Here is a 16,635-nt window from a genome sequence, read left to right as displayed (position 1 = left end):
TCCTTTTTTCTTTTTTTTTCTTTTTTAGTTTATTTAGATTTTTAGATTTTTTTTTTTATATTTATTAATATTTTTTTTGTTTTCTTTTTCTCTTATTTTTCAGTTTTTTCCTTTTTTTTAGTTCTTTCTTTTTTAGTTTTTAGTTTTTTTTTGTTTTTTACCTTTTTTTAGTTTTTTTAGTTTTTTAGCTTTTTTAGTTTTTTTATTAGTTTTTAGTTTTTTTTAGTTTTTGCCTTTTTTTAGTTTTTTCAGTTTTTTTTTAGTTTTTAGTTTTTTACCTTTTTTTAGTTTTTTTAGTTTTTTAGCTTTTTTAGTTTTTTTCTTTTTAGTTTTTTTTGTAGTTTTTACCTTTTTTAGTTTTTTTTCTTCTTTTGTATTAGTGTGAAATAATTCAGACGTCATATGCGGACAAACACGACGTTTATTAATATTTTTTTAGTTTTCTTTTTCTCTTATTTTTCAGTTTTTTCCTTTTTTTTAGTTTTTTCTTTTTTAGTTTTTAGTTTTTTTTTGTTTTTTACCTTTTTTTAGTTTTTTTAGTTTTTTAGCTTTTTTAGTTTTTTTATTAGTTTTTAGTTTTTTTTTAGTTTTTGCCTTTTTTTAGTTTTTTCACTTTTTTTTAGTTTTTAGTTTTTTACCTTTTTTTTAGTTTTTTTTAGTTTTTTAGCTTTTTTAGTTTTTTTTCTTTTTAGTTTTTTTTTGTAGTTTTTACCTTTTTTAGTTTTTTTTCTTCTTTTGTATTAGTGTGAAATAATTCAGACGTCATATGCGGACAAACACGACGTCACTCGACAGACAGACAGACAGACATAACCCACAAACAACTTATTTTTATATATATTTATTCATATTTTTTTAGTTTTCTTTTTCTCTTTTATTTTTCAGTTTTTTCCTTTTTTTTAGTTTTTTTCTTTTTTAGTTTTTAGTTTTTTTAGTTTTTTACCTTTTTTTAGTTTTTTTTAGTTTTTTTAGTTTTTTAGCTTTTTTAGTTTTTTTATTAGTTTTTATTTTTTTTTGTAGTTTTTGCCTTTTTTTATTTTTTTCAGTTTTTTTTAGCTATTAGATTTTTACCTTTTTTTAGTTTTTTTTAGTTTTTTAGCTTTTTTAGTTTTTTTTCTTTTTAGTTTTTTTTGTAGTTTTTACCTTTTTTAGTTTTTTTCTTCTTTTGTATTAGTGTGAAATAATTCAGACGTCATATGCGGACAAACATGACGTCACCTGATCCACAGATCCACACACAGACAACTTATTTTTATATATATAGATATATATATATATATATATATATATACATATACATATAATACATATATACATATAATATATATAATACATTATAGTACTGGGCGGCTATATATAGATTCTCATTGTCGCTTGTGTTCTAACCGCAGACATGAGCCTCTTCTTTATGTCATGACGGCAACACAGGTTCGTTACGACCATCGTGGGAAAAACATGAATTCTTCCTGAAAGTCCTGACATATTTAGATCGTTTTTCTGACCTGAAATGTCAATGATGTAATATATTATAATTATTAATCGTTTAATTACTTAAAAAACGTCACTCTAACAATCATTCTAACGTGACGTTTCGTTGGTAGTTGTCAGGGCTTCATTCCACTTCTTCGTTCATTTTCAGGTGGTAGAAGAACTTTTAAGCTATGTTGTCTTTTTACACGAGAAAATGCAACGTATAACATTCCCTGATTAAAAAACTTGAGTACTAAGATCAACGCCAACAAATTCAAAGATTTGCCCGTGCGACTTATGTATAGTCATGGCAAATCCGGGTCGAAGTGTAAATTGATGTCGTTGAACAGTACATCCAAGTTGACCTTTACTTAAGTCCACCGTAAATCGGGATATGTGAACTTCTTTTCCTGCTTTTCCCCAGTAATTATATTCGCATTAATTATGTTGTTATATAATTCAGTAATAATAAGGTGGGTCTCATTACACATTCCTTCTTAAATATCTAAGTTCTGCAGAAGCATAATTATCCTATTTTCTTTATTTTGAAGTCATGCGGTGGTAAATCTGGTGTTTTAATTGAATTGAGAAATTATGGAGTAAATTCAGTTCGTTTTTTTTCTTTATTTCTTACAGAATCTTAACTTATATACGATTTGCATTCTACTGGAAGACGATTGACAATTTTTGCAATTAATTTACTAACTTCTTTGTTGGTTGAAGCTAAAATAGCTCGATCCTTCATTAAATGGAAACTTCTTCAATTAAATTGCCCCTGGAAATTATGTCTTTCGGTAATTCAATTTCATAAAGTTCATTTTTAGGAAGATTTCCATGTCCCAATTAGAAGATGTACTTTGCAAATGCTTCCTATTCAGGATCGACCCGCATATTTTTCTCAAAGGAAACATGTTTGGAATTCTTCTAAAGATGACTTTATTTTATTGAAAATTCGAGTGCAACCGCAACGCAATGCACCGCAACAACTGATCTATATTTTGCAAGCCATACTTGGGAAGCATGGGTGCTTCGTCAACTAGGAAAACATCAACTTGAGCTGATTCTAAACTTCTGCTTGAACCAGGTCTTATACAGGAAACAGAATCTGACGAAAGTGGAACTTTCAAGCCGAAGGTCTTGTGTGTTGTTAGCTCAGATGGGAATAAAGTTGCTGCTATTTCTGTATAAGCCAATTGTACTTTAAAATTCTTTCCATATAGAATGTGTTACAAGATCTTATAAACAAATGTTTTACCGGTACCGCCTGGTCCATCTATAAAAACAAATTTTTTCCCAGCATAATTAGGATCATTGACAGCAAATAAAATATTGTCGACAATTTCAAGCGGCCTTCCTTGCAGCAGCCGATACATACTATATCCAATAACAGCTGACTCACTAGAATTTAGAAATTTCAAGTTTTGGTTATTTTCGTTGGTTCCGATATTGCTCCATCCAAAAACTATAATTTCGACCTTCTATTGCCATAGTATTTAACTTAGATGCAATAGTGCGATATGTACACTTTACTGCAAGGTTTTCAGATGAATTGCTTCGTCTTGCAAATCCTCCGCCAACTGATTTTTGAATCTTTCCCAAAGAGCATTTGGATCTGCAGGATTACCAAAAACAAGAACCTATGTCACGAGTATTCGCCTTACAGAAGGCACTTCGGACAATGCTGATTCTTCTAGGGTGTCGAGCCACTATTTATTGTCGAATTCAAGGCCATGAACCAGGCATGCTTTTTTGCATGTGGAATAAACAGTGCTATCAACTGTTTTAAGATCTTCAAAACTTGTTACATTCTTCATATGATACAAAAGTTCTCGCAAATAGAAGCGCTCTGGATTAGCCACAAAATTTACATTGTGAATTCATCCAATGACGCGCAATCGACGGATTCTTGTTCCCATGTACTGGTATTTCCATTCCATCTGTAGTGTTCAAGCATTTCCCAATAATAGAAAAATTGCTAGTTTTCATTTGTTTTAACGCCTTGTTGTGTCGAAAATACGCTTCCAACATTGAGCCTTTTTGTCCAATATCTACCAAATATTCTTGGGCTCGGCTGATATTTTGCATCAGGTAATTTTCAGGCAACTGAACAGTTAAATGTTGAACTTATTGGCCCTTTTTTCGGGTATCGTAACTAAATAGTCGCCAGTAGGCTTCAGCTAGTGTAATGCAGCTTCCTTTCTGGTTCATTGTAATTTTTGTTTTGCGTTTTGTGTTTATGCTTCTTTGTAACCATGTACCGTTTATTTTCGACAATCTTTATTGAAGCTCAATCATGTCCCTTGTATATGTATTTATATAGATACTTTACCGTATCTAAATTTCCAACATGTTCGACATTTATGTGACATTCAGATTTTTTAAGTATATAAGGAATATATGTGGCGACATGACGATGATCAAGAATAATTAGGTGATTATTGGAATCTTTTCGATAAACAACACGGTAATGTGAAAATTCTTTTCTATTCATTTTGTCTAGTTCTGGATCATAACGACGTCGATACTTTGGTTTTTCAGCATCGGCTAGAGATATGACTGAATTGTGTTGTTTTGGAAAACTGAAGCGGCACTGGAACTGTCCATTTTTATTGATCATGCAACTCGCATGTGGATTTAAATTTGCACACGGATTATGAACCATCCACTTTAAGACTATTTCTCTTTCAAATCGTTCAAATTCCAAATCGTTGGAATTTGGAATTTTGGCTGCAATAAAATCATCAATTTCAACTGAATTATGGATTCGATCCTGAGGGCTAATGATCAATAGCAAATGCATATGCAATAGTCCACGTTTTTGAAATTCAGTCGTATACACATATCCTGCCAACTTTCCAAATATGTGCTCCTTATCAATACCATTGATTATATAATCAAATTTCAGTTTTGCAAATCAAGTAATGAGGTCAGGACGATCTTGAGGGGCTGTTCTATAACAGAGTTATCATCAAATTTAATACTTGCTGCTTCTTAAAATTCAGGCCAATCAGGATTTCAAGTCACGGTTATAAAGAAATCTGGGGGTCCAAGGTGACGAGCAATAGCCAAGGCGGCGTCTCCATAAAGTTCAACAAGTAGCGTGTTGATCTGACGACTGATGACGGTATTATTACTTTTTCGCCAACGAATGCATTCTTTTTCGAGGCTAAGTCGTTGAGAAGTCATGTAACACCTGCGTAGTTTTCAGTCATAATAGGTTTTTGGTTAAATTTAATCTAGTCAATACGATCACGCTCAACTCGAATATCAGTATCGACAAGGCACGGTTGGAAAGTCTTCCACCAAAATGAAAAGCATTAGAACCAATCCTACGCATGTCGGGTGTTACAGCTTGCACAGAAAGGCTTTTGGCATGTTCAGGTCGAAAAGCAATACGATGCCTTGTTAATTCAAGCCGTGTTAAATGTATACGACTTACATAAGGTATTTGAAGTAGCATGTCCCTTGACCATCCTGAAGTTCCAGTCGGATAAAACATTGGGTAGTTAAAGGGCTCCATATGATGGTCGGTACTGTCTAAAATGACAAGATTTTTGTCACGTTGTTTTACAACCGTTTCATTTGGTGGAAAACTGCGGTCAGCATTAAGACCAGGTCCAATGCATGCTTCAGTACATGCAGGAGGGTTGAACCGTTTATAATCGACACTATCTTGCGCAATAAAAATGAGCTGCCCGATCGGAGGCTGTTGTCCCAGTCCCGTAATTTAATGGATGTGCAAGGCGTTCCTCAAAAGTCTAAAAAGTACATTTGGCCGCATAAAGGTGCCTCAATTTCACCTTTAGTAGTTTGTGATGGATGTGCGGCTAAATTGATTTTGTGACAAATGTGTCCAGTTTCTTTAATGCTAAATATATTACGACTATTTATGATTCGGTCATGGCTTACGTTGAATGAAGCTAGAGCAAAACACAATTTCAAGTTTCGAATAAGTTTATAAAACTCTTCAGGGTTTCATAAGTGAAACCCTGAGGGTTTCACTTATGTTTCTAAGTGAGGGGTTTCACAGGGTTTCTAAGTGAACTTCTTCAGCAAGTGACGTCTTAAGTGACTTTACAAATTATTTTTCTAAAATTATTCCAGTCATCCTCTACATTGTCAAATTTCCCGGGAGGCAGTTACCCTTCCGAAATTTCAGCTTTAAATTAACCCTAGACACTGCTAGATGGTAATCTTTACTTGTAGCATCAATAACAGCTCTCCTATATACCCTAGTATCTTGTATTGATCATCCCAGTCTTTGGTTTACTATAAAATGATGAATAAGGTTTGCTGTCTTACCGTCACGTGAACACCTTGTCAACTTATGGGCCATTTTATGACCAAACACCATATTGGTTATAACTAGATTATTATACCTACACAAAATTGCAAAAGTCTGTAGCTATTACTGTTTTCTTTTCCTACACCAAATTTGCCTAAGCTAGGATACCATCAATCCCTATTTTTACCGACCAGGGCGTTAAGATCTCCAAGTAAAAACACCATATTTCTACTTAGGAACCTGTCTATTTGCTCGTGTAATTGTAAGTAAATTTCATCTGAGTCACTAGTATCTCCGTCAGTCGGTTCATAGACTACTATAACTCATACCCTCAACTTTTTAGTCATAAAACGAGCAATCAGTATTCTATTATTAATACCTTCCCAGCCTAAACAAGACTTAGTAGCTTCCTTATTATCATGATCCCTACTCCATGTCTATGTACCCCATCCTTCCTGCCTGAATAAACAAATTGTATATAACCTAATTTCATGCTTCATACCCATGGGATATAAGTTTCTGAAACTCCTAATAAGTCCAGTTCGAATCCTCTGAATTCGTAAGTAAAAATATCGGTATAATAGTCATTTTTCAACTTCTTAACATTCCAAGTTTCAATTATCATGTTCTTTAAATCATTAAATTGTTTTGGCCTCAGGAAAAGCAATGATCCTTGATACCAGTGCAGGACGGGAATCAACATATCTTCACAAGTCTACACCTAGGCGCTTAAGCCGGCTTAGAACCGGGCAGCAAGAAGTCCTTGGGACCTCCAGTATGAATGGAGGCTTTGTCCAACACTGGGTCCATCTTGGTCTTAACATGGTTTTCAGCACTTGGCGATGCTCTTCTATCAACAAGAGTCGAAATCCTGCACAGACAGTCCCAAGCCTATTACCTCCGATTCATCATATATTCATGCCTACAAATATTATGCTACTGCGGAGAGGCAACCCATAGTAGATAAATTAGCTAGGAAGAGGTTTTTCAGTCCGAAAATGCTCGTCAAAACAAATCAAGCCTAGAAAATATATCCATTAATGAGAATCCCGTATGAATGCTGTGTTGTTCACTTGGCTATAATTTCCCCGAGGGGTGCTATTCTTCAGGTTGAGAATAGAGTTGACTGCAAGGTACCCAACCTTGCAGGTACCCTGAAAGGTTAGAGGCAGTCCTTTGGTGAAGCCGTTATCCATAGATCTGTATCTTTTGACCTGCCGCAGTTGTCCTCTTATAGAGGATCCTCCCACGATGATGTTCTGCATCGCCATGTAACTTAACCCATTATTGGGAGCAGGTTTGTAACTTCTGGGACGTGTGGACACGCCGATAGGCCCTGTTGAGTGTACATTTGAGAGGCCTTCTTCCTCCTCCTCTTCCTGTGTTCAGGGCCCGGGTGACCGTGCCCAAGTTATTATTATGGACCCCCGGAGAAAAGGTCCCCCCTTGGTCCGTGCCTCCTATGGAGATACCCTAAATATCTGTTGGGTGTTCCCATGTCGTTACCTGGGGAAACGCTGAGTAGCCTGGGGGAGGCCTCTAAAGAGCAATAGACTCATCAAGCTTTTTTTGGGGGGGGGGGAAGGTAAAATTTTTGGGGGCTGTGAATATCTGAAATTACGTTAGAAAAAGCTTATGTGATGAATTTGTTTACATTATGTGGTGGCAAAATTACTTTTGAAAGAAGGGATTGTTAAAGTTATTTAGCAAAAACATACCCATAGAATGCGAACCTGACGAAAAATTTTTTTCACGAAAGGAGACAATTTCAACACTAGTATATCAACAAAATGAGACAACACAGGCGACCAACAACTTAATAATGTACACATGCACTGAAAATTATTTGTAGAAACAGTAGTTTTTAATTGGGACGGTTTGGATAATTTTTAGAAACATTTTTAGACAACCAGGATTTTTGCTCTTTGAAGGACTTGCCTTTCTTCTTCTGTCAATTTTTGACTGAGCTCTAATGTATGATAGTTACCATTTTTTAATGTAAGTCAATGCTATGAATTTAAAAGTACATGAATGGCTTCGTATGATGTCAAGTAATTGCGGAATTCCAATTTTAGGCCCTTTCTGAAGTAATTACTTACTAAAAATTCAATAGCCCAACGTAAATGTGTCATAGTTGGACATAGCGAATAGGACCTATTAGAATTGGAATTTCTGACGTCTATTTGTGTGTATTGATTTTGACTTTGGACAGGCATCTGTTTAGGCTTTCTGCTTCGCAAAGAAAAATCTAGCGAAGAGAAAATAAAAAATACTGAAGATAGAAAAAATGAAATAAAGAACAGAACTTCAAAATAGCCATACATATTGCACACTCATTGCAACACCAAACCGTCTTAGGCCAATATACCTTTCGCTAGCTATAACTGTGTGTCGAGGAAACTTGCATGATTTTTGGTCTTCAGGTATTATTCTTAGCTTTCCTTTAGTGCACGGGGCGAGGGATCCATTTCAATTATTGATATTATATATGACTTGGCATGATATATTTCTATCCTTAATAAAGAAATTAAGCCAAGAAAAAAAAATTGATGAATGAAGCAGGAAAGATGAAAATATTATGCTTAATGACGATTAATATTGAACATGCCGAAGAATGGAACGAATTTTAGTTCCCTAATAGCTCATCTTTTTTCTTGAGTTGATGATCTTTGTTTTAGTGAAGAATTTCAAGTGCAAGCAAAGGATCAACCAAATAATGTTGCTTATACGTCTACAGAATTACAACTACACACAGATTTACCCTACTATGAATACAAGCCAGGGGTAAGTTTTTTTCCTGTTACTCTTTGTTCTTTTTGTGTTTTTCTTTTCTTCTCACTCAGGAAATGGATATTGTCGTTTTTTTAGTACTGCAATGTACTGGCCCTAGACTCTTTAAAGGATTGGCATCACTTTTTGTAGGGTAACAATTAGGTCAAGAGCCATTCTCGATCTTATATTGTGTGTATAATCAACTTACTCATCAAAATGACATGGCGAGCATTGATTGATCAACAAAAAGTTGTGGTCCAGATGATGAAAACGGGAAACTAGACCCTAAAGGAATGCAGATTTTCAATATTACCAGCTTAGTGATACGATAAGATATGACTACATTAAACAATATGTTTGAAGTAAAAATGCTGTTTTTTTTTCAAATAAATGATATTTGAAAAAATAGATATGCCATACCTTTTACGGTGGAACTTGGTTACGTTTTCCACCAGACGATGTTTCGGTGTTGGTTGGAGTTTTTTGAGCCGCTCATTAATTTTTCATTTATTGCACGTTGAAACTTGTTACTTTTATTCTTTCTGAAATTTCATACTTTTGTTCTTACAAGATAACGTATGACTCCATTAATTAATATATTTGAAGTAAAAATGATGTTTTTTTTTCAAATTAATGATATTTGAAAAAATAGATATGCCGTACCATATACGGTGGAGCTTGGTTACGTTTTCCACCAGACGATGTTTCGGTGTTGGTTGATTTTGTGTAGCTGCTTATTAATTTTTCATTTATTGCACTTTGAAGCGTGTAACTTTTGTTCTTCCTGAAGTTTTATACTTTTGTTCTTACGCGATAAAATTTGAATCCATTAAACAATATGTTTGAAGTAAAAATCCGTTTTTTTGAAATTAATGATGTTTGAAAAAAATGGATATGCCGTACCATTTACGGTGGAACTTGGTTACGTTTTCCACCAAACGATGTTTCGATGTTGGTTGAGTTTGTGTAGCTGCTCATTAATTTTTCATTTATTGCACTTTGAAGTTTGTTACTTTTGTTCTTTCTGAAGTTTTATATTGTTATTTTTGTTTTGTTTTTAATTTGACTTAAATGCCTATTGTTGGTCTACTGTCATTACAAGGAGTAAAAATTTATCCTTGTCGGTTTCTTATTCCCAAAATATATGTCAATATATATTGAAATAAGTTACCTTGCTAGCCTCATACATCTTCCCTATCGATTAAGGGTTGTTTTCACTAGTTTCTCAACTGATTCCCTTGACTCCTTTTTCATTTTGTTGTCTCATCTCGTTTCGTTATTTTCGTTGTCCCATCTGGTTCAAGACTACTTAGAACGGAATGGGTTTCTAACGTTGAAACAGCTCCTCTCTTACGATTAAAACCTAAAAACATGCTATTTATTTTCTTATTCTTCCTGGGATTTATACAAGAGTTTTTTAAAGTATATGAAAACATTTTTCACCACATGAAAACCACGCTCTCTGTTATCCGCTATCTTACTTTAGTTTTGACGGGAACTAGACGCTGCTCCGCCTCGCCCTGTATTCATAATTTCTCCAACATAAGTTTTCCGTGAGGGACGGTTATGTGCAACAGCTTCGACGCGGTAAAACCAATCACTGTCCCAGAGCCGATCGAAAAGGCGGAAGTAATCCGCTATCGCAACTTTGACAAGGTTTCAAGAACAAATTCAGTAAGAACTGACTATAAACCTACTAAAATACACTTACAAGGACGTCTGCCAGAAAACTAATGAGTAAGCGAGCTAGAAAGCAAAGCTGGTATTGTGGACCAATCCACTTACTTTGGATCAACCACCAAAAAATGAGTTTTGTCCTCTTTTTGATCTAATTGAGAAATGAATAGTGCTACTACTAATAACAAATGTTTGCAGTGCTAAACCGCCTTATGCCAATAAAGCTGCGCACGCTTCTGCTTCGCCGAAATCTATTCAAAGCTTCATTCTTTACTCCCTCACATAAAGTTTTCATTTCCTTTAAATCTTTTCATGTGATCCTTCCCCACACTACCAAGGGACGACCTGCTTTTTGTTTGGCACCATACAAATAGGCAAAAATCATTATTTTTGACAATCTATCAAACTTCATCTGTAAACCTTGATCTAGCCATCTTAATCTTTCTTTTACTATAGCTCTATCAAGTGGGTTGAGCTGCATTTTTTTATAGCTTATTGTTTGAAATAAGGTTGCTCAACAAGCACCTATTCCTCAAGAAAACATCTTGCATATCTTCTCAATTTTTCGAAGCAATCACTTTTTATATCCATGTTCACTACTGACATTACCATTGCAGCAAATATCTCAATCTTAAAATGAAAAACTATCGTCCTATTCTTTCATACTTTTTTCAGCTACGAAGAAATACCCTGTGTCTTGGCTCATCTAGTTTTTACATTTTCAGTGCATCCGCTCTCTTTACTAGTAATACTAAATAATAACCAGGCAGATGGGGCTATCCCTTTGATGGATAACAGACACCACAGCAACCATGATTACCCTAAGATAGGGAGACAACTTTTAAAAAATTACATAGTCCGAAAGAGGTCAATTAGTCCAAAAGAGTCCGCAAAAATAAGTGAAACCCAGAAATATTTTCCATTAAACAAAATTCAATTCAATGCTTTGTTGTTTACTAGGCTATAGTTTGCCCGATTGAGGGGTCAGACAATTGATAAATAATTTCAGGGGTCTCACTCGCTTTAGATGATTGTTTGCTATACTGTTTTAAATTTGGCTGATTAAGTTGATTCGTTGTATGTTGATTCAATGCCATAGAAGCCAGGTGTCAATTGATAACGTGATGATATCCCTCATTATTTCCTAAAATAATTCCCATCCGGCCATATTAATCGACCAGGAGCGTTTCCTGTGAGAGCACTATAACATAACTTATGCATTTATTTTCTCTAAAAACCTCGAAAAGGAGTGGCTAAATCAATTTTTAAGGATTGCCTACTTGGGCAAAAAAACAAAACAATCCTTCTCTGAAAAGCTATTTTGGCAGGTTGGGCTGCCAAACATATGCTGGATCATATGCTGGACATGATCCTATTACCGAAGCTGCTGTAGTTGTAGTGTGTGCATGCTTGTACACAACTAGGTAATTGGGAATATTACTACTACTATTAACAAATAACTGCAGCACCAAGCCGCTTGAGGCCAACACATCTGCTCACGCCCCTCATTTCCTCCCAATATATTTAAAGTCTCCCTCTCTACATTTTCCAAAGAAGTTTCAACTTCACTTAGATCCTTTCTCATGACATCCTCCCAATTCAGGAACAACCTACTTCTTATTTGGCCCTAGATGATTAGCCGAAAATGACGATCTTTGTCAATGTGTCATCCTTCATCCGCGGAGCGGGTCCTAGGTATCAAAATCTTCTTCTCACTATAGCGCTGGAAAGCGGAATATAACCAAATTTTTCTTATAGTTTACTGTTTGAAATATGGTCTATCAGACTGGTACCAAAAACAATCTGTTAACAATTTTTCTGGAAAATATCTAGTATATCCTGCTCAGTCTATCGAAGTGCCCACGTTTCAGAACTCATACTTCACCACTGTAGCCTCCAACATTTTAATCTTGGTTCACAGACTTATCTTCTTATTCTTCTAAGCTTCTTTCAACTGAGAATAACACTCTGTGCTGTGTCTATTTTACTTTTGACGCCTTCACGGCATCCACCATCTTTACTAATAATACTATCTAGCTAAGTAAAGCTATCCACTTGATTGATGTTCTCGTTGCCCAACATCACCTCTTCAACATCACTTATTCCCAGTTTCAATGACTTTGTATTCTTATCATTAATTTCAGGCCTATGCTTGCGCCAAAGGCTCTCAAAATCTCCCAAAAATCATTCATTTTGCTTTCATCTTTAAAAACTTAAAATGGTTAGTAAATGTGGCCAATAATTGTGTCAAATTGAAAGAAATGCAAGGACTTTGAATTATCTAAGAATATATCAACTTGTAGAGGGGAATGAGGGAAAGGAGACATGCAGTGACATGTTTTAAGCAGTTGTTGGGAGAGGTAAAATGTATGACTTTGCGTATTTCACATGATCGAGCTATATTTTTTTTTCTCAACATACACTAATATTCTAATTGCCAGTAATAACTGTATATGCCGCTAGTCTTAGTGATATATTTTTGAAAAAATTGGAACGCTTTTTGATGGAGTTAAGAATGGTATTCTAGGAATTTCTTCTGCTGTGATGTTGTTCAACGTGCTAATTTTCTTTGTATCAGATATTCACGCTGACTGAAGGTAAAAATGAAAGTGATTATTGCAAAGGATGGTGCAAAAAGTTGCTCTAGATTCTCTAACTCCGAGAGAACCTATTTTGGAAATGTTGTAAAAGGGTGGTTGATTGTTTGCTTGTGAAAAATCCCTGTAGCTGCCTTATTAATGAGTTTCTTCCGTTACTGTGGTCACTTCACAGGAATGTCACATAATATTGACGCTCTTATGACTATATATCTTATGACTTATATCTTATGACTATAGGCAACGCAATAGCGTTGCCTGTAGCAAAGGCCATACCGCTCCGGTGTTCTATTCTTTTTATTTTCCCAGAGGCACTTCTTAGGAAAGGGTTCGTTTTATAAACTTCAGAGGGGGCTCATTCGATTGGAAATCGGAAGTTGTAGTGCCCTTTTTAAGAGTAAGGAGTAATCGGAGGGTAACTAGTTCCCTCCGTGCCCTTTTTTTCTCAAATAAATCTGATAAATTTTGAGGTAGCCATTTTGTCAAAAATAGTTCAAAGATCATATATCAAAAACTCCGGGGTCGACACAACCCTCAGGGCCCGGGAACAGGCTTTGTAAGTTATGCCCTGGGAGCATGGTTATTATAGAAAGGATGCTTGTATAAACTTCTGAGTGTCATTTGATTGGAATTTGAAAGTTCTAGTATACTTTTTAAGAGTCAGAAGAGATCGGAGGGCTTCTAGCTCCCCACCCCCTTTTTCCCCAAACTCATCGATCAAGATTATGAGATAACCATTTTGTTAAAAATATTTCAAGCATCAGATAATAAAAACTTTGGGGTTGATGCAGTTCCCCAGAGTCCAGGGGCAAGTGATTTAAGTTATGGCCCGTGGTTTTTATGTAAGGAGAGGTCATATAAACTTCAGAGGTGGCTCATTTGATTGGAAATTGATATCCTAGTTCCTTTTTTATGAGTCATAAGGAATCGAAGGGCATATACCCCCTCCCACACACACACGCATACAGTCCTTTCCCCAAATGCATCCGAACAAAAATTTGAGATTACCATTTTGTTTGAAATAGTCCAAAAATCAGGTAACGGGTCAGGTCAGGGTCAACATACCCCCCCCCCCCTGAGACTGGGGTAGGTTGTAACTCATGTCCTAGGGCGCATATAAATTTTACATGGAAGGAGTGGTTTTCCCAAATGCTCCAACCCTCTTTATCCTAAATGCGTCCGATCGGATTTTATATGTAGCCATTTGGTTCAAAATTTACCAAAGATCCTTTGACAAAGACTCGAGGGATAACACAGCTCGCCAGAACCTGGAGGCGAGTGTTATGAATTATACCCCAGGACATATAAGGTTTTGTAGAAGGGATGGTAGTATAAACTTTGGAGGGGGCTTATTTGATTGTAAATCAGAATTTCTAGTGTCCTTTTTAAGATTCTAAAGTGATCAGAGGGCAACCGAAGCCACCCCCCTAAGGCCCCTTTTCCCCAAATGTATGTGATCAAAATTTAAGATATCCATTATGTTTAAAATAGTTTAAAGACCAAATAACAAAAACTCAGGGGTCAACAGAACCCCCAGAGCCCACGGGAATTGTTTTCTGTTATGCCCCGGGGGCAGATAAGGTTCTATGTAATGGGTGCTCGTATAGACATTAGAGGTGGCTCATTTTTTGGAAATTTAAACTTCTATTTACGAAATTTAAACTTCTATTTACCTTTTAAGAGTCATCAAAGATGATCGGTGGACATATACCCCCACCCCTCCCGCCCTTTTCCCCCAAAATGAATCCGATGAAAATTTTAAGATAGCCATCTTATTTGAAATAGTCCAACGATCAGGTGACAAAAATTTGGAGTCAACACACCCTCCCCCCCGAATCCTGTGGGAAGGGTTGTAACTTATGCCCTGGGGGCTTGTAAGGTTTTTATGGAAAAGGAGGTCGCATAAACTTTGAAGGGGGCTCAAATGATTCGAGTTCCCTTTTTAAGAGTCAAAAGTTGCTCAAATGGAACTACCCTCCCTCCACCAACCCCAAGGCCATAAGGTTCCAATTTTTTTCACCAGAGGCACTTCATATGGAAGGGATGGTCGTATAAATAGTAAATAAAATAGTAAATGTGTGTTTCGTGATGAATAAATCTTATCTTATCTTAGGAGTCAAAAGCGATCCGAGCGCGCTCTTTTTCCCAAATGCATCGGTTAAAAAATTTTAATCTTAATTCAAGGATTAGATAAGAAAAACTCTGGTTGGAGACAACCCCCCAAGGCCCAAGGACAGGCTTTTTAAGTTATGCCCTTGGGAGATTTGTGGTTTTTATGGATGAGCTGCTCGTATAAACTTCTGAAGGCGTTGATTTGATTGTAAATTGAAAGTTCTAGTTTACTCTTTAATGGTCAAAAGATATCGGATTTCAACTAGCCCCCCCCCCCCCCTATGCCCTTTTCCCCAAACCTATGCACTAAAAACCTTGATACCTATTTTATTGAAAATAGTTCAATTATCAGATAAAAGATGCCTCGGGGTTGACAAAAGGCCCCAGAGCCCAATGGTAAGTGTTTTAAGTTATGGTCCGGGGGCATATCAGCTTTTTATGTAAGGGATGGTTGTGTAAAGTTCAGAGGTAGCTCATTTGATTGTAAATTGAAAGTTCGAGTTACCTTTTAAGAATCAAAAGTGATCAGAGGACATCTACCCCCCCCCCCCACTACACCCTATTTCCCTTAAATGCATGCGACGGATTTGAGTCAGTCATTTTCTTTGAAATACTCAAACAGTGAAATAGCACAAACCTTGGGTCAAACGTACCCTCTCCCGCCCCTAGAGCACGGGTTGACCAGAAATTCAAAGATCTAACTTCCTTTTTAAGAGTCAAACGTGATCCGATTGTAAATAGCACCCCTCCCACCACCAGCGCTCTTTTCCCAAAATGCGTCCGATCGATTTTTTTACATAGCCATTTTGTTCAAAATTGATAAAAAATCATATAAAAAAAAAACTTCCTGGATAACAAAGCCCCCTCACCCAGAACCCAAGGGCAAGAGTTGTAAGCTATATCCCCAGGGCATTTAGGGTTCTTATGGAAGGTACAAAGTTCTAGTTCACTTTCAAGAGTCAAAAGTGATGGGAGGGCAACTACCCCCATCCGAAGGCCCTTTTTTCCCAAATATATCGGATCAAAATTTAGAGATAGCCACTTCATTCAAAATAGTTTAAAGACAAAAAAACAAAATCTCCGCGTTTCACACAAGTCCCCAGAGCCAGTGGATAAGTGTTGTAAGTTAACACCTAGTTGGTGGGGGTGCTTCGTGCCCCCCAAGCCCCCCGCGCGTGTAAGTCGTTACGTGCCATATTCTTCAGTTTGGGACGGGGGTCAGTGGCGTGAATCTGTAAGCTTAGCCAGAGTCGACCCAGCTCTAAATGGGTACCTGGAGAAATCTGGGGAAGGTAAACAGGAAGGGTGTGCGACAGCACAGGATGGCTTGCCCCCAACCCCCCCATTGCACTTCCTGGCCGAAGGGCCAAGAAACGGAGATCAGCACCGCCGGTACGGACTGTAAAGTCTAATGCCGTATCCTTTACCTTTTTACCTTTACCTTATATATATATATATATATATATATATATATATATATATATATATATATATATATATATATATATATATATATATATATATATATATATATATATATATATATATGTTTTTAACTACGTAAAATTTGCGAATATACAATATTCTTCGCTGTCCCATTGTCTGTGCATATAAATAGATTGTCAGGTTTACCGACTCTTGAACATGCAATATATGATTGTCCATGGGAAAAACAATCCTTATTCATATCTATACCTCATTATTCTAATGATTGCCTTGGAG

At 36.1% G+C, this 16,635-nt stretch overlaps 1 protein-coding gene across 1 annotated transcript in view; it reads left to right on the top strand.

Annotated features, from left to right (window-relative positions):
* The window catches only part of LOC136033017 (gamma-butyrobetaine dioxygenase-like), an 84,392-nt gene that overhangs the window by 32,193 nt on the left and 35,564 nt on the right, over nt 1-16,635 (top strand). Inside the window, exon 4 of the mRNA XM_065713557.1 lies at nt 8,434-8,539. Coding sequence (XP_065569629.1) covers nt 8,434-8,539 — 106 coding nt within the window. The remainder of the gene's footprint in view (nt 1-8,433; nt 8,540-16,635) is intronic.

This window comes from Artemia franciscana, chromosome 11, assembly GCF_032884065.1.
Source record: "Artemia franciscana chromosome 11, ASM3288406v1, whole genome shotgun sequence".
Classification (NCBI taxonomy): domain Eukaryota; kingdom Metazoa; phylum Arthropoda; class Branchiopoda; order Anostraca; family Artemiidae; genus Artemia; species Artemia franciscana.
Note: the sequence above shows the minus strand (reverse complement) of the source record. Positions and strands in the feature narration are given on the sequence as shown.